The following is a 27,057-nucleotide window of genomic DNA, read 5'->3' as shown; positions in this document are numbered from 1 at the left end:
CTTAAGTAAACAGACCTTAAATCATATCTGAAGACCAATAAATTTTAATTACTTTCATATTGATTTTTTTTGAATATGTTATTGAATTCATTGTGAAACCACATTGAAGAAAATTATATGACAAAAATAAAGACTTAATATTTTGTTTAAAATAATATTGTTATGAAAAGTATAGCAATCATCTTTTTACATATATTTAAAATTAAACATATAAAATTTACTATTATTACACCTTTTAAAAAGCCATTTCTTATCATTAAATGACAATGGTATACTTATCATCAGGATAGAATGAATATAGACTATATTCGAATTATTGGTTAGAATAAAATCGTTTAAAAACGAAAAATTTTTTAATTATTTTATTATTTAACTATTGACCAATTAGACCGTTAAAAAACAAAATTATTATTAAAAATATTTGGTCATTAAAATAATAAATGATTATAAAATGTTTGTGTAAAAATAGTCTATTACGAATACTTTAATTTAAAATATGGAAAAAATTTATAAAATCAAAATATGATAATTTTTATTGTTTCAAATTTAAATTTTAACTACCAAAAATTCAGTGAAAAACTCTGATATGAAATATTGCTTCATATTTCTTTTACTGCAAAATAGAAATATTTTTTTTATTAAAAATTTAAAAAGCAAATATACGAAAATTGCAAAAAGATTTTGCAAGATATGAACAAATGAAACTTGTAGCTGATTTTTTATCGATGCTTCTAGTTTGAGTATTTTATGCAAATAATTAAAAATAAAACAGAAATCGAGAAATCGAGGAACTTCAAAAATTTATTACAAAGATAAGAGCAAAAGTCTATAAATTACGCTATGAAATCTAACAATAAAACAGTTAACAAAAATTTTGTGTTCAACATTTTTCAAAAAAAAGTGAAAAAGAACAATAAGAAAATATGAAGTTCATTTTGGCAATTTTGGCCATTTGCATCATAGAAACAAGCACAATGGATGGCAGAAGAGTAAGCAATTATCAAAATGGATTTCCAAATCGAACGGAAAGAATTGTAACTTAGGACTATGAAATATTTTTATTATATCGGAAACATGTTCTTGATGCTTTATTAATACTTATAATAATCATGAAAATAAAATAATAAACAGAAATGATATAAACGAACATATACCATTGAAAGGCCATAAGACCTACAGTGATATACAAAATTAATATAAAACAGTAAAGTGATAAATAATTAATACCAGATATACGTGTGGTACAAAGTAACTACAAGATAATGCTAAACAATATACTTCATACAATATTCACTTATTCATGACGTATGAGTGACATATGTAATGCACTGTAGACTACAGTACAGTTTGTAGTGTTGGTTCAAATACGAAGTGAAGTTTATATAAAAATTTTGTATTATGCATTAAAAAATTTAAAAACTATTTAATTTTCTAGTGCAAACTTATAGTAGCTAGTATACTATATAATACATAGTAATTACAGTAATGGTTTATGAAATATCACTGATCAAAATTAAATTTTTTAATGTAGTACTGTACTGTACTTTGCTCTTACATACATAATTTGAAAACCATTAAAAGTTCGTGAAACTGAACATTTCTATACTCCCTTCTATTTTTAAATAAATTATAGCCATGAATTTCCTTTCCGGACAACACCCCATTTTTCTTGAATTGAATTGGTTGAACACTTCCTTGAATTTCTTGAACATATATAGGATATTCTTTATATATACGTTTCTTTTAAAACCTCTATGTATTTAAAAAACACATTAACTGCTATTGCTATTAATAATATTTACATATACGAGAAAACTCTCCCATCTCGCAGAGAGGTTTTTCATGTCCATATATTCGTGTAAAATATGATGTACCCGTTCAGTTGACATATCTACAGCATGAGCCAACTCACGCACTTTTATTCTCCGATCATCCAATATTATTTCTTTTTTGGGGACCTGAATGTTCGGCGTCACTAGTGCTGGTATGATCACAACGGAACTCTGTAAACCACTTCTTAACCATTGAAATTGATGGTGCCGAGTCCCCATAGTATTTATAAAGTCTTTCTTTAGTTTCAGTGATGAATTTTTTACGTAAAAAGTAATGCTTAATCAGCACACGGAATTCACTTTTATCCATTTTCGTAAAAATTCACGAGGTTGTCTGCTTTGAACGGCTATCAAACACCAACTGAACGACGAAGCTTGCTCAAAATTAAGAAGTTGCACACTGGTAGATTACAGTTGACGGCAGCACTGTTGCATTTGGAGTAACTGCGCGGGAAATTCAAAAAGTCACTGACTTATCAAATCGCCCTTGTATTTTTGCATTACTGAAGAAAATTCGGCTGAATGACTTATCATTATTTTTGTAACAAGTTTTCATGAAACAATTAAGGGAGGTAGAGTACTTCATATTCCATATTGTAAAATTATTGACTATGTACTACACACGTAATGTTATAGATGATAGTTTAATAACTTTACTTATTCTCAAAGAATGCGAGCAAGCAGCATTAGAGGGACTAACAAAATCTCACTTAGTTGGCTGCAATAAAATTTGACAAAAATAATTTTAATTTCATAACTTTAATCTTTTAAAGCCGGTAGATTTACTTTTTAAAATAGTTCCAAAAATCAGATTCTATTAGGTTTACGATTTTAAAAGGAACTGCAGTAATAATCATCTTCTGCTCTCAAATTGATTTTTATTTTTGGAAACAAACAAAAATCACACGAAGTCAAGTTTGGGGAAATTTTTTAAATCCCTGATTTTGTTCTATATAGCAATTACTGACTATTCAGAGATATAACTGCTAAAACTTTTCCTCTAGTAAAGTAAATTGTCGTCATCACTTTAGTTGTGGATTCCCTGGTTTTAATGGATAAGCATCTTTTAAATTCAATTCCGTGGATTACCACCTTTTAGGCTGTATACCTTCCACCACTGTTTTCTTCTTATGATATTTGATATTTATTAAAAATGTCTACAGTCCTTTAAAGGGATCACCAAAGAATAAATTGTAACCGAAAGGATAAAACTTCAAATGAAATATAGCACTTCTATGCTAAATAAGCAGTCGCTACCACTTAAAAACTTAAAACCAATGATATTTCGTAGTGAAAACTAAATGTGAATATATGTGTGTGTGTCACTTTCTTTTATAAAGTTCAAGAGCCTTTCTAACATTCTTAGGGTCAGTTAATATAACTATTTTGTAAATTTATGGGAGTTATGAATAAATTTACTATAATATACACTTATGTGTGAAAAAAATCAAATTCATATCGCTTTTTAATCTATACAAAATTTTAATTTGTTCAAAAGTAAATTAAATCAACTTTTTTTCTTATTTCAGTTTATAGAAAACCGATTTCAACCGATTTGTTATAATCAACACAAAGTCATGATACCTATGCCTGGTTCATGTACAGCTTTCTTTATATGCAAACGTGGTAAGGCTATAGTAAGCACTTGTGGCGAGTTTTATCATTTTAATCCCCGAACTGGAGTTTGCGATCACCCAGCTTTAGCAGGATGTATTATAAGCAAACCACTGGAAATTGAACCTCCTCTAGAAAATAACGATTATAAACCAATTATGCCTATGTTACCTATGATAAATGAACCAACACAAAATGATGAAGAAAAACTAAATATCATTAAGTTAATAAGGGAATCTATTCCAAAACCACAGCATCCAGATGAAGTAATAGCAGATCTTTCTGCTGGACCGATTTGTGTACAATTTCAAGATGGCACCCTGTTACCAAAAAAAGATTCATGCACACAATATTTTGTATGTGTACGCAAACGACCATATCGTCGTACATGTCCTAAACTACTGCACTTCAATCCAATCTTAAAACTATGTCAATCACCGCTTTTAGCACAGTGTGAAAAGAATCCAATATTACCAACGAAAATACCTTCGAAGCCAAACAAATGTTCACGTGTACCTGATGGTACTTTGCTACTTCATGACAAAGAGTGTGAGAAGTTCTTTAGATGTTCCCATGGTAAACTAATCGAAATGAGATGCCCAGTTGGTTTGCATTTCAATGAACCACATCAGCGTTGCGATTGGCCGAGAACGGCTAAATGCGTAATACCGAAATAAAATATTATTATATAAATGTACATAATGTATATTTAGTTATCTGAGTAAAACTAAGCAATTATAAAACTTATTTCTTAATTTATTTTAAATTTATTTATTGGAAGATGAAACGACGAAGAAAACTATAGTATAAAAATAAATTCCATTGTACTTCTTTTAGTTAAAAAATGTTTAATTTTTCTTGGGGTTAAGTTATTTCTGATGAATTTGTAACATATAGATATGGGATTTCACTTTGGTGGAAGAGCATTTGAAGTTTAGTTTAAAATCTTTATAAATAAAAGGGACCAAAGTTTCAATATGTATGTCGATAACGGTGTGCTTTAGTCCAATTATTAAATGTGATATTTAAAAAAATTATACTGGTAGAGTTTGAGTGACTACTAAGACAGAAAACTATCAATTTTATTGTTGAGGCAACTTAGATATAAAACACTTTATCTATATATTGTAAAATATTTATCTTAATTAGAAGCTAACTTGTACAAGTAATTAAACGTTTACGTGAGTAGTTCTATGCTCTAAATATCATCCTTAAGAATTTTGTGTACCTCGCCTTTAACTATTGCTTAATTACTTATTACTAAAATTTTGAAATATTTTCTACTTTTTGGTTTTTTATTGTCATTTAGTATTGTTTATTAAAAGCATAATTAGTCTGTGCATTTTTTAACAGTTTTGGTCCTTAGTGTAAAGTCTGATTGGTTATAGATTTAACTGTTCTGCTCTATATAGTTCAGTCACAATATATTTTCGCATAATTATTTTTAGCTATAATATATGGATAATATTTGCAATGGATTGTTAAAAATTTTAAAAACCCTATGGTAGGCACAACAACTGCATCTCTAATAATTCGAGAATGCCGCCCTTCCCTCAATGAATTAGCTACGTTTCTTGAGCAATTCACATGGGATTCTGAACATTAAGATATGTTGGTCAATTGTAGGGCGGACGAGGTTGCCTAAGCAGGCACTCTGCTCCCTTAAACTCACTTCTCAAATACAACCCATTTGCAAAAGTTTAACTGCCAATGAAACAAAAATCTCTAAGCATAGCCAAGCAAAATTAGTCGTACGAATCCGGCTATTCAATCTCTAGGTTGACCTGGTCTAAACGGGACAAAAAACGTACCAGTCAGCTACTTTTACTAAGGCGTTAATTGCTCAGCACTACTGTATCGATAGTTAGGTCACTGCATAATAAGAAGATATGTTATGAAAGTAGGTCTACACTATAATGACTTTTGCCGTAGCTGTGGCTCTGCGAATGAGGAAGAAACTGCTTCATCTCATGTGTCTGTGTCCATTTTTAACTAGAAGAAGACCTAAATTTAGGGCGTCTTTTCTTACCGGCCTGACGGATTTATTATACTGCAAATTAAAGAAATTAGCCAAGTTTATAAAATTGTTTGGTTGGTTAATCTTTAGTTAATGGGGAAATCTTTTCTTTTATGGCGTGGCTCATATGCTGACTCTAGTTTATATATGAACAAACGCCAATCCTGTTGTACTTCAACGGGCCATAATTCGAGTTCAAAGGGGGTTTTGGGTACAAGGGCGTCACGAAAACCCAACTTAATCTATGATAGAAGAACATATTAAATCTTTTTGTACACTCTACGTTTCTGGTTATTATCTACATATCCTGCAATTATCGATTATAATTTCGTCTTCATTGGTTATGCATTCTTTATAGTTGTGCGTTAAAGTTCTAGAATTATAATTTATAACAATCAAGATCCGGTTTAAATATGTTATAAAAAGATATAAAATCCTTTTAACTTAATAAAAATAGATATGTTATTAGATATTAAGAAATTGATTTTTTCGTTATTATTAAGAGAACAAATAAAACTGTGTCAATAATATAAACTGACATCGCTCTATAGGTGATGATCAAATTAATATTTTATGTTTTTTTTAACAACAAAGCGGCCATTTTTTTTATTAATATCTAACAAAGTATAGATTTGAGTTCAGTATTGTTTAACAAATACTCAATTAATATAATTTTAAAGAATAAAAATATTTTTTAAATTTTATTAATAAATTTACTCAGAAAATATTTAGCATTAAGATGAACCTACAGGATTTACTATTCGCAATGCAATAAAAATTTTTGTTCAAATGGCAGTATTTGTGATGTTCAGAACCAAATCAATCAAAAACATAAACGTTCTGCTAAAAATATATATTCTGCAAACTAAAGCGTAAATCAAAATAACCTCGTACATATGAACTTGAAGACAAATTTCTTCGAAAATTCTTGAAACGTAATTGTATATCAAGTCGTATAAACTTCAGTAGATGTAAGACCTTGAATCAAATGACCATTTATTGGTTAAAACATTATAAGATTAAGAGCCACCTAAAAAAAATTTAATATTTTATAAAAAGGTCATCTTTAACGCAGATTGGGTTTGGTCGAAAATAATTAAAATTTTTGTTCTTGTTTCTTTAAAAGCTGTATCGCATGTTATATATATTATCACAGCATTACTTTTAAATGTTTTTCGAAAAAAATATTTAATAAAAATATTTTTTAAACATTTTCTTTAACACTTTCATGATTTTTATATAATTGTATTTACTTCTTTATATAATGAAAATATATAATGTATTTTATTTATTTGTTCTTGAAATTAAATGCTGTGCTTAGTTTAATATTTATTTTATTTTCAATCACAAAACAATGCCCAAGTGAATATTATAGCCACAAATTTGTTAACCTGTAATATATTCAGATTAATTTCATCATATTCATCATATTCTGAATAAATTTAATTTCAATTATTATTCTATAATATTATATTTAACTTAATAATTGCTTCCTTACAATTTGATTTTTTAAGAAAACTTTGCGACAAGGTAATATAGGTTAACATTTCTCAAAATTTCGAACAAGAATGAAATGTACTCAGATTCGATAACGTTATTTTGCCAGACATTCTATGTTTAATTCAAATATTTTATTGTTTTGTTTAATTATTAGATACATTGTACAATTAAATAGAATTTGAATTTGATTTCACTTAATTAATTTTATATATCAGATTCCAAATTTAGATTTTGCAATTTTTATTCTGCAATTATCAGTAAGTTATTTTAGTAACCGAAAACATAAAAAGACTTTAAAACATAATTACCAATAATTAATTAAAAAATTTGTATATAGATGTTATAAAAGCGCTTCTTTATGCATTTCTTTGAATAGTTTCGCTCTGAAAGGGAAGTCATTGCAGTGAAAAAATGAGAAATAGGGGTTAGTAAGACGTGAATATGAAATTATATAATTTCTAAAATAATTTGTTTTCTTTTATAACACACAATATTTTCAGATACATACTTTCTATTAGTCTTTGGATTAATTATAGCCTTATGTAATGCAGCAAGCCTCAATAAACGTGACCTTACTATTTATCAGAAGTATGTATGTTATAATCAAGCCGACAATTCCAAGCATTTAGTACCGGGCAGCTGTTCTCAATACTACACTTGCAATGGAGGCATAGCCACTTTAAGTAAATGTCCTTTGTTCTTTGATCCGATAGCAAGTGCATGCGTTCAAACATCTAGTTGTGTTGAAGACAAAAACTTGGATAACACAATTCCAGATGGCTGCACTGGTGTTTGTTATGGCCAACCAGATGGATATATTGTTTCTTCAACAAATCCCGCAGAATATTACCTCTGTTCTAATAACGCTGTTTCAAGTACTGGTCAATGTGCTAATGGGCAGCAATTTAATTTATCGAGTAAACAATGCGAAGCTGCATCCAGTATTGTACCATGTGCAGCTACAACTACTCAACCACCATGCGCTCCAACGACTACCTTTTGCATTGAAAACACAACAGCACGTCCTACTACAATTACTTTTACCCCATCTACCACCAGCACGACCACAAGTACAACAACAAAACTAACAACAACTACTCAACCAACGACCACGACAACTACTACAACAACTACTCAACCAACGACCACGACAACTACTACAACAACTACAACCACCACAAAAACAACTACCCCTACCACAACTAGCACAACTACAAAAACTACGACCACAACTACTACGACGACGACAACAACCATTCCACCAACGACAACAACAACAACTACTACGACAACAACAACCACTTGCCCGACGACAACAACTACCACAACAACCACAACAACCACTACTACTACGACCACAACTACTACAACCACAACTACGACTACAACCACTCGCCCAACAACTACTACTACTACAACAACCACAACCACTTGCCCAACGACCACAACAAGTACCACTACATCATCCACCACAACAACAACTACTACTACTACGACAACAACTACTAAAACCACAACTACGACAACAACAACAACTTCTACTACCACAACGACCACAACAACCACTTGTCCAACGACAACAACAACTACCACTACTACTACAACCACAACTACAACCACTCGCCCCACAACAACTACTACTACGACGACCACAACTACTACAACAACTACGACTACCACAACAACGACAACAACAACCACTTGCCCAACGACAACAACAACTACCACAACAACCACCAAAACAACCACCACAACAACTACTGCTACTACGACTACAACTACTAAAACCACAACTACGACAACAACAACCACTCGTCCAACCACTACTACAACTACTACTACCACTACTACGACCACAACAACCACTTGCCCGTCGACAACAACTACCACTACTACTACGACCACAACCACTACAACTACAACTACGACTACAACCACTCGTCCAACAACTACTACTAGTACAACGAGAACCACCACAACAACTACTACTACCACTACTACGACAACAACAACAACTTGCCCAACGACAACAACAACTACCACCACTACAACGACCACAACTACTACAACTACGACTACTACTACTACGACCACAACTACTAAAACCACAACTACGACAACAACAACCACACGTCCAACCACCACTACAACTACTACTACCACTACTACGACCACAACAACCACTTGCCCAACGACAACAACAACTACCACTACTACAACGACCACAACTACCACAACTACGACTACTACTACTACGACTACAACTACTAAAACCACAACTACGACAACAACAACCACACGTCCAACCACCACTACAACTACTACTACCACTACTACGACCACAACAACCACATGCCCAACGACAACAACAACTACCACTACTACAACGACCACAACTACCACAACTACGACTACTACTACTAGAACCACAACTACGACAACAACAACCACACGTCCGACCACCACTACAACTACTACTACCACTACTACGACCACAACAACCACTTGCCCAACGACAACAACAACTACCACCACTACAACGACTACAACGACTACAACTACCACAACTACGACTGGGACCACAACTACGACAACAACAACCACTCGTCCAACTACAACAACAACTACTATTACCACTACTACGACAACCACAACCACTTGCCCAACGACAACAACAACTACCACTACTACAACAACCACAACTACCACAACTACGACTACTACTACTACGACCACAACCCCTAAAACCACAACTACGACAACAACAACCACGCGTCCAACCACCACTACAACTACTACTACCACTACTACGACCACAACAACCACTTGCCCAACGACAACAACAACTACCACTACTACAACGACCACAACTACCACAACTACGACTACTACTACTACGACCACAACTACTAAAACCACAACTACGACAACAACAACCACACGTCCAACCACCACTACAACTACTACGACCACAACAACCACTTGCCCAACGACAACAACAACTACCACTACTACAACGACCACAACTACCACAACTACGACTACTACTACTAGAACCACAACTACGACACCAACAACTACTCGTCCAACGACTACAACAACAACTGCTACTACCACAACGACAACAACTACTTGCCCCACAACCACAACCTCGACAACTACTGCAACTACAACCACTCGGCCATCGACAACAACAACAACAACTACTACAACCACAAGTACTACCGCAACAACAACGACAAATATTATTACAACTACAAAAGCCTGTTCTACAACAACCGTAAAGCCTTGCTCTGAAACGACTACACCACCATGTGGAGCACAATTATCTCAATTAAAACAGCCGACAAAACAAAATCTAAAAGGCGAATCTATGGAGCATCTTCAAATTGCTGTTGAAACAACTGTGTGTGTTGGTCTAGAAAACGGAATATATATCAGATCTTCTAAGCATTGTAACACTTATTATTACTGCTGGAATCAAAGGGGTCTTCCAATGACTTGCGGTAACAAGCACTTTAATATGATCACCAAATCTTGTGATGATCCAATTAGTGCTGGCTGTAAACTTAAAAACTGAATCTTGAGACACTCCCAAACTGTTTTATTAATATTCCATAGAAACTTTGTATGAATAATTGATATGTTGAATGTAAAATACAATATTAATAATATAGTATATGAAAAATAAAAAACAAAATAATCTGAACTACGATTTCTATTTTACTTTTACTTTTACTATAGCTATATAAACAATATTTATGTAAACTTTTCTGATATGTCACATTCTTGGAAGATTATGTCACTGTGATCTGGGATCTCATAAACATATAGCTATGACTTCCAATAATAATTTAACTGTTGTAATAAATGTGATTTTCTAAATTTTAGGATAAGATAGACCAACATTGAAGTTATATATACATATATATTTAATACTTCGGGGATCTGAGGTCAATTATTGCTTAGTCTGATGAAGTAATAAACAATAATCCAGTCAAGACTTAAAGAGGAGTTTTAAAAATACCTCGAGTTAAGAAAGAGTAAAAGTGCTCAAGTGCACTGGTTCAAATAGCTTCAACATAATTAAAAGTAATTTGTAGGTAATCCTTCGATATGGATTTTTTGGGCGGAAATAGTCCGAAACATTTACAATATTTCAAATAGCACAAACATTAACAGCAGAAACTGAAAAATGGAAAAACAATATGAGGAGATCCAGTCAGATGTGAATATATTAGAACCTCATAACGAAGCCTTGGTGACTACCGAACAACTAATAAATATTAAAACTTAAATTATTGGTGAATACTCCAGCTACTCTTAGGCAGTGACGATTGCTCTAAGGTGCGGAGGAGTGCGATGAACACCCTAATATAATTTGCAAAATGTCAAATTATATATATAAAATTATTAAATATCTTTACATCCAGAATTAATATTATTTATTACATTTTTATATATATATCTTTAAAGATTAAAGTTTTATCAAAAACAATTAAATATAATTGTCTATGAAAACTCATTTAATTTGCTTCTGTTAGCTTCTATACTTGTTAGTTATGTTCATATATTTACAGCACAAATCACGAAACATTTCTATTATATTTCGTCTCTCCCCTTTGTGTGCAAAGAAGTTGGCCGCACATTCATACGTTGCATATGAATAAAATAATGTGCGTGTACTCCCGTTCATAATATCAGAAATAGAGATTTATATAGTGGGAATTGTATGAGAGTAATTTTCTGTTCTATTCGAATATCAACTGCATGCATACGAATCCAACATGATGATTTGCCAAAGTGGTTGCATGAGCGGCTGAAGTTTGCAGCCATGGTTGCCACTTGAAAATTTTTTTCTGTACCAAAATTGGTTTAAAAAGGTACCATTTCTGTAAAAAAAGGTCCAAAATTTTTTTGGACTTTTTTGTTTTTTCGTTCTGTGTTTTTCATAGTGTTATAAATGAACAAAATATAAAATAGTGCAAAGTTGCATTTATAAAAAAAATTAATTGGAAATATCCACAATAAAGTTGGGTCGTCAAAAATGTACCATTTTTTGAATATGAGTACCAAACGAAAAAAAAAGTACCAATTTTGGTACTAAAGTACCATAAGTGGCAACCGTGTTTGCAGCTCATCTCACCATACATTTCTATCACATTTCGTCTCTCCCCTTTTAACAGTAGCACCAACGAATTTCTGTCGCTTACTGTGCGGAGAACTTGTCCGCACATTTATACGTTGCTAGTGTACTAGTGGGTTTGATTTTGTTTGATCACTGCATAAACATGTATGTTTCCAAGTACAAACTATTTTGTTTGAAAAAAGTTGGTTTGATGTTACGGGAAGAATTATGTGAAAAGTTTTGTTTCTTCCATATTGATATAATATTAAATTTATATATAAATTATTAATTTAATTTGTTTAATATGTTATTTTGTTAATGAATTGTTAATATAATATTGCGATTATATTGTTGCCTAATATAATATAGTTATTATTAATAAAACATCTCATATATTTTAATTTAAGTGGTACATGTAAAAACAACATTAAAGAAGGGCCGCACACCCTTCCAGATAAGGGACGCGTCGTCACTGCTCTTAGGGTACGTGAAAATTGTACCGCTGAGGGCTCTAAAATCGATTATGAATGAAAATATTAACGAAAAAAAAACTTCGATAGCAAATACCTTTAATTTGATGGTTCCGCATCACTGAAACTGCTTTGAAGTATCAAATAAAAGTTTTGATAATACCTACCAAGAAAACGCTTAAAGGTGCAATGTCAAAAATTATTTCTATATTATGTTGAACAGACTTAGAGCAAGATAATATTGTAGGAAATGATATTGACGAATGGCATCTACAATATTAATACAATATATGAACTTTTATGGAACTGTTCTACACATAAAACTTTTCGAAGTACTCAATGAAAAATTACCTAGGCATGTGTTAATGAACAGAAGCAAATTTAGATAAAGATATGTCAATTTTTAAATAATTTATCACCATAGATAATATCGCATGTGAAACCGAAATGTTATAAAATTCAATAGACGAAGGACAGAAATCAGAACGAGATAAAGATAATGGCAAAGCAAAACTAAAATGCATATATGTGGCGTCAAAAAACATATATTTCTTAAAACAATGAAAGAAAAGAGTAGGATCTTTGTAAGCAAGTCCGGAGTGTTATCCTTTTTTAGTAGAGGTCGTGAAGGTCTATATTTCGCTATGTAATCATAGCGAACTATGTAAAACAGACAGTTGCGAAAAATAGCACCATTGCCTATCGTACAACTTTAAGTCATATAACACGTCCGAAATAATTAAAACTGGTTTTAGCCAATACTCCAAAACCAGAAACACCAAACAAATTAAATATAATATAAGCCCAATCGGCCTACCGGAACCTCCCGAAGTTTTTGCCCAAACATGGGGCATTTAGTGATGTCCCAAGACTACTTAAATACTTTGATAGGTACAAAGCTTAATTTTGGTGTCCAAAAATCTACATTATTATCTAGATTCCAAAATTTTTTCATGGTTTTTTTATCTCAACTGAAAATTTTTCAATTTTATATATCTTAATAGTACATATCTTACAAATTGATATTAAGTATACATAATTATGGAATAAAATAACAATCAATATCAATTTTGTTATTTTCAAATCAAGTTCTATCGTCTGCGTTTGACACTAACTTAGAGCTAGTGTCAAGCTCCAGCGAATTTTCTGTTGGACTCGCAAAGGGTTCAAAAATTTTTTTTATATCTTCAGAAAAAGAAACAACTCATACGAGACGATGTCAGGTGCGTACAATACTGTGTCCGGTAAGTATATATAATAAATTAAACCAGTTCTATGTCACCGATGCAGGACTGAAGATACCCTTACTAGAAAGTTTTATTTTTAATATGTTCTATAAATCCAGTGCAGTTTTTATTTTTAATTTTTATTATAATAGAAATATAATAAAAAGTAAAATTACAAAATCAATTTAAGTTTAAAAGTACTATATTTTTAAATCAATTAATAGAGCGCACTTTAAAGTGAATATAAAATTGTTTGTTGTAAAAAAAAATATAAAAATTTGCTTGGCAATTGACACCAGTTGAATAAGTAATTAATTTGACACCAAATAAATAGTTTCTGTGCCTGAAATTCTAAATCAAAATATATAGCAAAATTACATGGAGTTCTATATTCATAAAGCTCAGTTAACCTAACGTTTTGGCATCAAATAATATGTTCATTAGCTTCAAGTGTCCAATGTTTTTGGTGATTCTGCTTTATTCTATTGCGTTCCCAGATGAAGATTAGGCCATAAATTTTTTTGACTGATAAATACTAAAAATATTTTCAAATAAATTTTAAAAATTTTATACAAATATATATCAATATAATAATAATACATTAAAGTTCTGTTTTCTGTTGATTTTCATCAAATAAATAAGCGTGAGTAAATCGGTGAAAAGCTGTCGTTACTTATAAATACTATTGAAACCACCTAGACTAGACCAGCGTAGATAAGAAAATCCGCATGTAATTCAAATCAAATTATGTATTGAGCTAAAGCTTTTGAACGAATTAAAAAAATTTTGTCGCTAAATATAATATCGGTCAGTAATATATATACTAAACCTCCTTAATTTTTGTCTAAAAACAAATTTTTACAAAAGAAGCTCTTATGGAAAATAGTGCAATCTCGATTATACATAAATCTGAAATATTTAAAAACTTTTGAAACTATTATGTTATATTGTTTAAGCCAGTTTTTTAGCATCCTATATTAAATACTTATATTTATCTTTCATATATTTTATATACAAAATTAAAAAAAATTGTATTTAAATTATAATCAAATTTTTTTTTAAAAATATATTTCAATAATTGAATTTTGATTCTTATGCGGTGGCTAAAACTCAAGATTTGATAAATAAAATATTTAGAAAACGTGTGTCAGAATTCTCTATTATCAATATGTAAATTTTTAATCAAAAATAATGTATAAAGTAAATAAATGATAACTTTACCAACTCGAAATTCTGTGTGAAACAGCGTTTATACAAAACATCGCTTCACATTCCCTATATACTCCAAAATAAAAATATATGTTATTATTAAAAATTTTTAAAAAGAAATTCACTAAAATAGCGAAAAGATTTTGCAAGATATGAACAAATGAAACTTGTAGCTGATTTTTTATCGATGCTTCTAGTTTGAGTATTTTATGCAAATAATTAAAAATAAAACAGAAATCGAGAAATCGAGGAACTTCAAAAATTTATTACAAAGATAAGAGCAAAAGTCTATAAATTACGCTATGAAATCTAACAATAAAACAGTTAACAAAAATTTTGTGTTCAACATTTTTCAAAAAAAAGTGAAAAAGAACAATAAGAAAATATGAAGTTCATTTTGGCAATTTTGGCCATTTGCATCATAGAAACAAGCACAATGGATGGCAGAAGAGTAAGCAATTATCAAAATGGATTTCCAAATCGAACGGAAAGAATTGTAACTTAGGACTATGAAATATTTTTATTATATCGGAAACATGTTCTTGATGCTTTATTAATACTTATAATAATCATGAAAATAAAATAATAAACAGAAATGATATAAGACGAATGTATACCACTGAAAGGACGGAAGATCTATATTGATATACAAAATTAATATAAAACAAAAAAGTGATACATAATTAATATCAGATATAGGTGTGGAATAAAGTACTTAAAATATAATACAGTTATTTAATCGAATATTATAACTAAAACTACTAACTGCATATATTTTTTATTAACACACTGAGTATGAGTGACATATTATTGTGTAAAGCACTGTAATGTCTGTTCAAATACGGAACTAAATTCTTATAAGTCTTCCATATGTGAATCTTATAAAACCAAGACTTTTAAGTGGAAAGTAATAGTAACACATGTCGTAGTAGTTTTTTATACAATTATATATGAGTAAAATGAAATTTTTTGATGATGTACAACACATCAATTAACCAGTATTAATTTTGTTTCTTTTTTATTAACTGACATAATATCTATAAACAAAGCAAAATATATTTACATAAAATTTTCGACCAAATCACTGGGAAGTGGGATATTTTAATAAGAGCACTACGGTAACACAACAAACATATAGGCGATTAAAATGTGGCCAACAGTTTTACCCTTAAATCTATATATACCTTCTGCTCAAAAAGTACTCGGATTTTGTAAATAAAACACACAAATTTAAATTTTATTCCAAATTAATTTTATCTCCTTCAAAATATGCTCCTTCTGAAGCGATACACATATGCCAACGCTTAACCCAATCTTCCACACACTTTTCGTAGGCCCGTGAAGGTATGGCTTTCCTTTCCTTCGGCGAATTCTCTTTTACTGATTCAATCGACTTAAAACGCTTACCACGAAGAGGCAATTTGAGTCGCATGGATCCAGATCTGACGAATATGGTGCCTGAGCGATGACAGTGGTGCCGTGTTTCGTCAAAAAATCGCGTACAACAAGAATTTTCCATAGTAAAAATTGCTAAATGCACTTGAGGTAGTCTCACATTTACAGCTGCTGTAAACAAACTAATTGACAAATGGGACAGATGGGAAGAAAGGGTGTACCAACATAACAAAAAAAAATTTTTGAAAAAGGTCTATTACTTAAGGAGTAGTTAACAAACAACAAAATCCTGATACTTTTTGAGCAGAAGGTAAATAGAGGAATAGATAAAAATATATTTTACTCCAAGGTTCTATCATAATTTGACTAGAATGTTTTGGTAATTCACTTTACATTTTCTTACGAGCTAATAGTGCATATAGATTTAACAGATACAGATTTGATTACGTATACATAATAATTCGTCAAACTGAACTATTAGTTGGTGGGTTTTGGAATGCTTATTACACAGTAATAAGTATAATTTTCAACTCCTTTAGCTTATTAATATATTTTCGAACTATTATTCTAATTGCATATTAAAGAAATGTGCAATGGTATAAAAAACTTATAAGTAAATAAAAGGAAGTTAAATCAAAGCAAATCAAATTGGTAGTATAAAAACGTATATTGTGTATTGTAAAATTTAACATCCAAACACTCATTTTAAAGTGTTTTTCATAATCAATTTATACAGAATAGAATATATAATTGCCTTTGTGAGGGTGTTTACAGCTTTGACGAAGACAGAACTAATCTTCCTTCTTATACGAAAAAGGTTTTTAGTTCTCATTGATAACTTATTTCAGTGCAGGAATTGTTATTTTTTGACATGGTGTTACTACAGACCGTATTGAACATATATATCTATACCCAATTCTTCAGCAAAATCTGTCGAACCTTCTAAAAGGCATCTTTTCTTTTATTGATCTTATATATATATGATAAAACACATATATGTTTTATTTCTGTTATATAAGCAGAGATACCAGAAAAATGCAAAAACTCTTAAATAAAGTGAAAATATCAAAAGATAGATATTATTAAATTGTACTACAAAGTTTTATTTTAATACCTTAGTAGCACTTAATTTATTTATTAGATTTTTAAAATATAATATAAGATAAAATGTAACTGACAACATTGATGAAAAGATGATGCTACTATCATAATGATGAACATAATCAAATTTTTATATATTTTCTAAACAATTTAAGGAAAAACTAACTAAAACTTAATTAAAGTGCAATATCTAATTCATATCTCAGATGAAAATAATATTGTGTTAACTACCAATTGTATTAAATGTAACTTTAGGTAGATATTGTATAAAAATAATAAGGACCAAATAAGAAATAGTATAATTCTAATCGAAAAAAATTTGTATGAAATATTTGCAGTTGCTTCCATAAATGTACTCAGCTCTTTTTAAAGCAAACAAATCTCATATACAAAATCTCGATTACAAAAAAAAAATAAGTAAAGTATGTTTTTATCAATGACTTAAATATTACTTATTACCATAAAAAGTCTTAACTCATTTTGTTTTTTGATATTTTAGAACATTGGAAACCGATTTCCACCTATTTGTAACAACAAACACAAAGTCATGATACCTATGCCTGGTTCATGTAGAGCGTTTTATATATGCAAACACGGCAAAGCTATAGTAAGCACTTGTGGAGGATTTTATCATTTTAATCCCCGAACTGGAGTTTGCGAGCACCCAACTTTAGCAGGTTGCATTATAAACAAACCATTGGAAATAGAACCGCCTATAGAAAATAACGATTATAAACCAATTATGCCTATGTTACCTGTGATAAATGAACCAATACAAAATGATGAAGAAAAACTAAATAACAGAAAGTTAATAAGGGAATCTATTCCAAAACCACAGCATCCAGATGAAGTAATAGCAGATCTTTCTGCTGGACCGATTTGTGTACAATTTCAAGATGGCACCCTGTTACCAAAAATAGGTTCATGCACACAATATTTTGTATGTGTACGCAAACGACCATATCGTCGTACATGTCCTAAACTACTGCACTTCAATCCAATCTTAAAACTATGTCAATCACCGCTTTTAGCACAGTGTGAAAAGAATCCAATATTACCAACGAAAATACCTTCGAAGCCAAACAAATGTTCACGTGTACCTGATGGTACTTTGCTACTTCATGACAAAGAGTGTGAGAAGTTCTTTAGATGTTCCCATGGTAAACTAATCGAAATGAGATGCCCAGTTGGTTTGCATTTCAATGAACCACATCAGCGTTGCGATTGGCCGAGAACGGCTAAATGCGTAATACCGAAATAAAATATTATTATATAAATGTACATAATGTATATTTAGTTATCTGAGTAAAACTAAGCAATTATAAAACTTATTTCTTAATTTATTTTAAATTTATTTATTGGAAGATGAAACGACGAAGAAAACTATAGTATAAAAATAAATTCCATTGTACTTCTTTTAGTTAAAAAATGTTTAATTTTTCTTGGGGTTAAGTTATTTCTGATGAATTTGTAACATATAGATATGGGATTTCACTTTGGTGGAAGAGCATTTGAAGTTTAGTTTAAAATCTTTATAAATAAAAGGGACCAAAGTTTCAATATGTATGTCGATAACGGTGTGCTTTAGTCCAATTATTAAATGTGATATTTAAAAAAATTATACTGGTAGAGTTTGAGTGACTACTAAGACAGAAAACTATCAATTTTATTGTTGAGGCAACTTAGATATAAAACACTTTATCTATATATTGTAAAATATTTATCTTAATTAGAAGCTAACTTGTACAAGTAATTAAACGTTTACGTGAGTAGTTCTATGCTCTAAATATCATCCTTAAGAATTTTGTGTACCTCGCCTTTAACTATTGCTTAATTACTTATTACTAAAATTTTGAAATATTTTCTACTTTTTGGTTTTTTATTGTCATTTAGTATTGTTTATTAAAAGCATAATTAGTCTGTGCATTTTTTAACAGTTTTGGTCCTTAGTGTAAAGTCTGATTGGTTATAGATTTAACTGTTCTGCTCTATATAGTTCAGTCACAATATATTTTCGCATAATTATTTTTAGCTATAATATATGGATAATATTTGCAATGGATTGTTAAAAATTTTAAAAACCCTATGGTAGGCACAACAACTGCATCTCTAATAATTCGAGAATGCCGCCCTTCCCTCAATGAATTAGCTACGTTTCTTGAGCAATTCACATGGGATTCTGAACATTAAGATATGTTGGTCAATTGTAGGGCGGACGAGGTTGCCTAAGCAGGCACTCTGCTCCCTTAAACTCACTTCTCAAATACAACCCATTTGCAAAAGTTTAACTGCCAATGAAACAAAAATCTCTAAGCATAGCCAAGCAAAATTAGTCGTACGAATCCGGCTATTCAATCTCTAGGTTGACCTGGTCTAAACGGGACAAAAAACGTACCAGTCAGCTACTTTTACTAAGGCGTTAATTGCTCAGCACTACTGTATCGATAGTTAGGTCACTGCATAATAAGAAGATATGTTATGAAAGTAGGTCTACACTATAATGACTTTTGCCGTAGCTGTGGCTCTGCGAATGAGGAAGAAACTGCTTCATCTCATGTGTCTGTGTCCATTTTTAACTAGAAGAAGACCTAAATTTAGGGCGTCTTTTCTTACCGGCCTGACGGATTTATTATACTGCAAATTAAAGAAATTAGCCAAGTTTATAAAATTGTTTGGTTGGTTAATCTTTAGTTAATGGGGAAATCTTTTCTTTTATGGCGTGGCTCATATGCTGACTCTAGTTTATATATGAACAAACGCCAATCCTGTTGTACTTCAACGGGCCATAATTCGAGTTCAAAGGGGGTTTTGGGTACAAGGGCGTCACGAAAACCCAACTTAATCTATGATAGAAGAACATATTAAATCTTTTTGTACACTCTACGTTTCTGGTTATTATCTACATATCCTGCAATTATCGATTATAATTTCGTCTTCATTGGTTATGCATTCTTTATAGTTGTGCGTTAAAGTTCTAGAATTATAATTTATAACAATCAAGATCCGGTTTAAATATGTTATAAAAAGATATAAAATCCTTTTAACTTAATAAAAATAGATATGTTATTAGATATTAAGAAATTGATTTTTTCGTTATTATTAAGAGAACAAATAAAACTGTGTCAATAATATAAACTGACATCGCTCTATAGGTGATGATCAAATTAATATTTTATGTTTTTTTTAACAACAAAGCGGCCATTTTTTTTATTAATATCTAACAAAGTATAGATTTGAGTTCAGTATTGTTTAACAAATACTCAATTAATATAATTTTAAAGAATAAAAATATTTTTTAAATTTTATTAATAAATTTACTCAGAAAATATTTAGCATTAAGATGAACCTACAGGATTTACTATTCGCAATGCAATAAAAATTTTTGTTCAAATGGCAGTATTTGTGATGTTCAGAACCAAATCAATCAAAAACATAAACGTTCTGCTAAAAATATATATTCTGCAAACTAAAGCGTAAATCAAAATAACCTCGTACATATGAACTTGAAGACAAATTTCTTCGAAAATTCTTGAAACGTAATTGTATATCAAGTCGTATAAACTTCAGTAGATGTAAGACCTTGAATCAAATGACCATTTATTGGTTAAAACATTATAAGATTAAGAGCCACCTAAAAAAAATTTAATATTTTATAAAAAGGTCATCTTTAACGCAGATTGGGTTTGGTCGAAAATAATTAAAATTTTTGTTCTTGTTTCTTTAAAAGCTGTATCGCATGTTATATATATTATCACAGCATTACTTTTAAATGTTTTTCGAAAAAAATATTTAATAAAAATATTTTTTAAACATTTTCTTTAACACTTTCATGATTTTTATATAATTGTATTTACTTCTTTATATAATGAAAATATATAATGTATTTTATTTATTTGTTCTTGAAATTAAATGCTGTGCTTAGTTTAATATTTATTTTATTTTCAATCACAAAACAATGCCCAAGTGAATATTATAGCCACAAATTTGTTAACCTGTAATATATTCAGATTAATTTCATCATATTCATCATATTCTGAATAAATTTAATTTCAATTATTATTCTATAATATTATATTTAACTTAATAATTGCTTCCTTACAATTTGATTTTTTAAGAAAACTTTGCGACAAGGTAATATAGGTTAACATTTCTCAAAATTTCGAACAAGAATGAAATGTACTCAGATTCGATAACGTTATTTTGCCAGACATTCTATGTTTAATTCAAATATTTTATTGTTTTGTTTAATTATTAGATACATTGTACAATTAAATAGAATTTGAATTTGATTTCACTTAATTAATTTTATATATCAGATTCCAAATTTAGATTTTGCAATTTTGATTCTGCAATTATCAGTAAGTTATTTTAGTAACCGAAAACACCAAAAAGGCTTTAAAACATAATTACCAATAATTAATTAAAAAATTTCAGTTTTTCTCCTATAAAAGCGTTACCTAATGCATTCTTCTGAATAGTTTCGCTTTGTAAGGGAATTCATCACAGTCGAAAAAAAATGAGGAATAAAAGTAAGTAAGACCTGAATATAAAGTCTTGTGTTTTTTAAATTATATGTTTTCTTTTATAAATGTTTCAACACATTTTTTATATTTTCAGATACATACTTTCTGTTAGTCTTTGGATTAATTATAGCCTTATCTAATGCAGCAACCCTCAACAAACGTGACCTTACTATTTATCAAAAATTTGTTTGTAAGAATCAAGCCGACAATTCAAAACTTTTAGTACCCGGCAGCTGTTCTCAGTACTACACTTGCAATGGAGGCGTAGCCACTTTAAATCAATGTCCTTTGTTCTTTGATCCGATAACAAGTGCATGCGTACAAACGTCTAGTTGTGTGGAAGACACAAGCTCGGGTAATACAATTCCAGATGGCTGCACTGGTGTTTGTTGTGGTCAATCCGATGGATATATTGTTTCTTCAACAAATCCCGCAGAATATTACCTCTGTTCTAATAACGCTGTTTCAAGTACTGGCCAATGTACAAATGGGCAACAATTTAATTTAGCTAAAAACCAATGTGATGTTGCATCAAATTGTCCAACGTGCACGGCTACAACAACTCAATCACCATGTGTTACAACTACTACTACTTGTTCTGAAACAACCACATCAATTGTTACTACTCCGACTACAACCACCTGCCCTACAACAACTTCACCTACAACTACAACAACTAAATCTACTACCCCAACTACAACTACCTGCCCTACAACGACTACACCCACAACTACAACAACTAAATCTACTACCCCAACTACAACTACCTGCCCTACAACGACTACACCTACAACTACAACAACTAAATCTACTACCCCAACTACAACCACCTGCCCTACAACGACTACACCTACAACTACAACAACTAAATCTACTACCCCAACTACAACCACCTGCCCTACAACGACTACACCCACAACTACAACAACTAAATCTACTACCCCAACTACAACCACCTGCCCTACAACGACTACACCCACAACTACAACAACTAAATCTACTACCCCAACTACAACCACCTGCCCTACAACGACTACACCCACAACTACAACAACTAAATCTACTACCCCAACTACAACCACCTGCCCTACAACGACTACACCCACAACTACAACAACTAAATCTACTACCCCAACTACAACCACCTGCCCCACAACAACTACAACGACTACAACTACGACAACAACCACGACCACAACAACAACAACAACTACTACAACCACAACCACGACTACAACCACTTGCCCCACGACCACAACTACAACCACAACAACAACTACAACCACAACAACAACTACGACTACGACAACCACCACAACTACAACTACCACCTGCCCAACAACTACTACTACAACTACAACAACTACAACCACAACAACAACTACTACTACAACAACCACCACAACTACAACTACCACCTGTCCAACAACTACTACTACAACTACAACAACTACAACCACAACAACAACTACTACTACAACAACCACCACAACTACAACTACCACCTGTCCAACAACTACTACTACAACTACAACAACAACAACAACTACTACAACGACAACAACAACTGCAACTACTACGACCACAACTACTTGTCCAACTACAACAACAACTACTACTACTACTACAACAACCACCACCACAACCACGACCACAACAACAACAACTACTACAACCACAACCACGACTACAACCACTTGCCCCACGACCACAACTACAACCACAACAACAACTACAACCACAACAACAACTACGACTACGACAACCACCACAACTACAACTACCACCTGCCCAACAACTACTACTACAACTACAACAACTACAACCACAACAACAACTACTACTACAACAACCACCACAACTACAACTACCACCTGTCCAACAACTACTACTACAACCACAACAACAACAACAACTACTACAACGACAACAACAACTGCAACTACTACGACCACAACTACTTGTCCAACTACAACAACAACTACTACTACTACTACAACAACCACCACCACAACAACTACCACGACAACCACAACTACAACCACTTGCCCAACGACTACAACTACGACTACAACAACCACTACAACGACTACAACCACAACTACTACAACAACAACTACTACTACCACTACAACTACTACGACAACCACCACTACAACGACTACCTGTCCAACCACCACAACAACAACTACTACCACAACCACTACGACCACCACAACAACCACAACGACTACCACCACAACAACAACTACAACAACCACTACTACTACGACAACAACCACTTGTCCAACGACCACAACTACAACGACTACAACCACGACGACAACTACAACGACTACAACCACAACAACAACCACTTGCCCAACGACGCCAACTACGACAACCGTAAAGCCATGCGCTGAAACGACAACTCCACCTTGTACTGGCGCACTATCTGCAGTAAAACAGTCAACAAAAATTACCCAACAGCTTGAAAATGTAGAACCCATAACTGGATCTGTGGAGTATCTTCAAATCGCTGTTGAAAAAACTGTGTGCATTGGTAAAGAAAATGGAGCATATATAAGATCTCCGAAGCAATGTAACACATATCACTACTGTTGGAATCAAATAGGTCTACCAATGACTTGTGGTAACAAGCATTTTAATATGATCACTAAATCTTGTGATGATCCAATTCGTGCTGGCTGTGAACTTAAAAATTGAACCATACACTATTAAACTGCTTTAATGATATTTTGTATAAAATATGAATGAATAAATTATCTACACTATACGTTTAATACAAATCGTTATGTACTAAATCAATGATTAATAAATAATTATTAAATAATTCCAATTGTCTATAATTCACTAGCAAGGAAATGTTTACAATTTTCTACTCTCAACCGAAATAAATATATAAATTTTTTATATGCGCCAGAGAAGTGCAACGAGTCATTGGCTGTGTTTCACTTATATTCACTCTGACTATTTTTTTCATAAATATTTCACAATAAAAGCAGTGGAGAGTTAGAGGCGGGTTAGCCTGAAGTACTCCTTCTACGAGTCGCAACCGGAGTCCTTTAGAAGACATTTACATTCTACATACTAATTTATTTTATAAAAATGCTTCTGAAGGCAAAACATCCTAAAAAATTTCATATTTATGTAGAATTTATAATAAAGGATAATAAACACAAACTCGGATTATATTCTTTCAAGTGGTCGAAATATCCGTGTATATATACACGGATATTTCTATATCAAGAAATATCGATACAAATCATACATAAAGAACATTTTTCTTTAGAAAACACCTAAGTCAGCCAAAGTGAATCACAACGTTCAAGTAATCTGCACATCCGAATAGCCGCTAAACATCAAGTACAAACTCTACAGACATCTTGCTGAATTCGTATCAGTTCGCAGCTTCAGATCATTTAGAAGAGACAACCAGCGTTCTTCAATCTATACCTTGATTTAATCAGTTATTTACAATCTAATCTAAACCTTCACAATGTTTATTCACTTCAAATTTTATTTAATTATACAAAATAATAATATACAGAAAAATATATATAAAACCTAAGCGTGTCTTTGAATATTTTGATTATATATAAAATTTATTGTAACGTTCCTGGAGAGGTTGAGGATACCCCAGCAAATCGAAACGACCCCAAGAAAGTGTTGTTACAATGCGTTTTAAAAAAGATAAATATTATAGATTCGTTGCTGTAATATAAAACATTTTTACTCAAGTATCTCACTAATATTCCCATGAACTTACTTAATTTTTTTGTTGAAAAATATTATAGTTTAAGCAAATAAGTCCTCGCACAATTTGGCAAGCGCTCTTCATTTCTAAAATCAAATTAACTTATTCCTTACCCGTTTACAATTTTTTTTATTTCCATCTATGTCCACGGATCGATTACCATTATTGTTATCATATATATACTCGTATTTATTTAAGGAGTATCATATACTAAGTGATGCAAATGTTTACAAATTCCTCAAAACAAACTCTGTTTTAGAGTTTTGCAACGGTTTCAAGGTTTTGCATCATGTGGTTGTACTGATAAAAATTGACAGCTTGTGCCACACTTTTATCATATTCTAAAAAGTACAGAACTGTTAGACCTCCATAATCCACAATAACTTTTTGTGATGCAATCATCGTTTAAACTCCAGTTTTTCATGGTTTGGGTAAATATAAATGAATTTGGAACTCCTTGGACATTTACTATCATGAGCAATATATTTAGCTGAGTATGCATTTCAACGATGACTGGACCTTAACACATCTACTACAGATGCAGTTTCTTGAAATTTTTCCACAATAGCAGAATAATTAAGTTTTTCTTAGTTTTTGAAATAAAAATAATTTTTAGCAAATTTAAAGAGGATCGAAAACATACATATATAAAGACAAAGACACATCTGTTACAGTGAATTATGTGCAATAACTGCTCATCTTCTACAGATCCATGTATGTGGATTAATGCTAGCTGTATATAGTTTCTTACAAAGTAAATATAGAAAACTAAGAAACGGTCACGTTATTTGACATCTAATAGATTATATGATAGGGAATGACTTACAAATGTAATTCAACCTTCAGTATTTAATTGATTTGTAAATATCCATATTGTGTATTTCAATATTGACATTTTTAGAGTTTATAATAATTTTTTTACTTATAATCTATATACATAAAAGAAAGTTGTGTTAGTTACACCACTCATAACTCAAGAACGGCTGAACCGATTTTAATTATCTTTGATTTGTTGGAATCATCTCCGCTCCGAATAGCAGAATACATTATAAAATATTGGAAAAATCCACTAATTTTAGCAAAAATAACAAATTTGTAAATGCTGTTTCAAACTGTTGACAGTTCGACAGTTTGAGTGATATTGATTTCTTTTTAAATTTTTTTTTCAAATATTTGAAATATTTGAAATTTCAAATATTTGAAATATTTGAAATTTCAAATATGATAAATTCAAATATAATAAATAAATATTGTTGTCAATATACCATCGAATCCACGTGACCTG

At 31.2% G+C, this 27,057-nt stretch overlaps 3 protein-coding genes across 3 annotated transcripts; all 3 read left to right on the top strand.

Annotated features, from left to right (window-relative positions):
- The first annotated feature begins 872 nt into the window (after positions 1-872).
- LOC119683482 (mucin-3A-like) lies at positions 873-18,823 on the top strand. The gene is made up of 5 exons (XM_038097169.1): positions 873-989; positions 3,362-4,121; positions 7,464-8,835; positions 9,388-10,369; positions 17,992-18,823. Exons 1-5 carry the CDS (start codon positions 924-926, stop codon positions 18,751-18,753), a joined length of 3,942 nt encoding a protein of 1,313 aa, XP_037953097.1. The 5' UTR covers positions 873-923; the 3' UTR covers positions 18,754-18,823.
- LOC119665545 (mucin-2-like) lies at positions 7,353-10,614 on the top strand. The gene is made up of 2 exons (XM_038074774.1): positions 7,353-7,387; positions 7,464-10,614. The coding sequence occupies exons 1-2, from the start codon at positions 7,375-7,377 to the stop codon at positions 10,541-10,543; spliced, it is 3,093 nt and encodes a 1,030-aa protein (XP_037930702.1). The 5' UTR covers positions 7,353-7,374; the 3' UTR covers positions 10,544-10,614.
- Positions 18,824-21,980: 3,157 nt separating the features above from the next.
- LOC119665553 (mucin-2) lies at positions 21,981-24,848 on the top strand. The gene is made up of 2 exons (XM_038074782.1): positions 21,981-22,021; positions 22,110-24,848. Exons 1-2 carry the CDS (start codon positions 22,009-22,011, stop codon positions 24,719-24,721), a joined length of 2,625 nt encoding a protein of 874 aa, XP_037930710.1. The 5' UTR covers positions 21,981-22,008; the 3' UTR covers positions 24,722-24,848.
- Positions 24,849-27,057: the final 2,209 nt, after the last annotated feature.

This window comes from Teleopsis dalmanni, chromosome 1 (genome assembly GCF_002237135.1).
Source record: "Teleopsis dalmanni isolate 2A chromosome 1, ASM223713v2, whole genome shotgun sequence".
Lineage (NCBI taxonomy): Eukaryota > Metazoa > Arthropoda > Insecta > Diptera > Diopsidae > Teleopsis > Teleopsis dalmanni.
This window is presented reverse-complemented; position numbering and strand designations above follow the sequence as displayed.

Excerpts from the sequence above, each read along its gene's own strand:
- LOC119683482 (XM_038097169.1), top strand. The coding sequence starts at position 924 with ATGAAGTTCATTTTGGCAATTTTGGCCATTTGCATCATAGAAACAAGC. Across the intron at positions 4,122-7,463 it reads TAAATGCGTAATACCGAAAT|ATACATACTTTCTATTAGTC; the intron begins AAAATATTATTA and ends CAATATTTTCAG. Across the intron at positions 10,370-17,991 it reads AAATTGCTGTTGAAACAACT|AACATTGGAAACCGATTTCC; the intron begins GTGTGTGTTGGT and ends TTGATATTTTAG.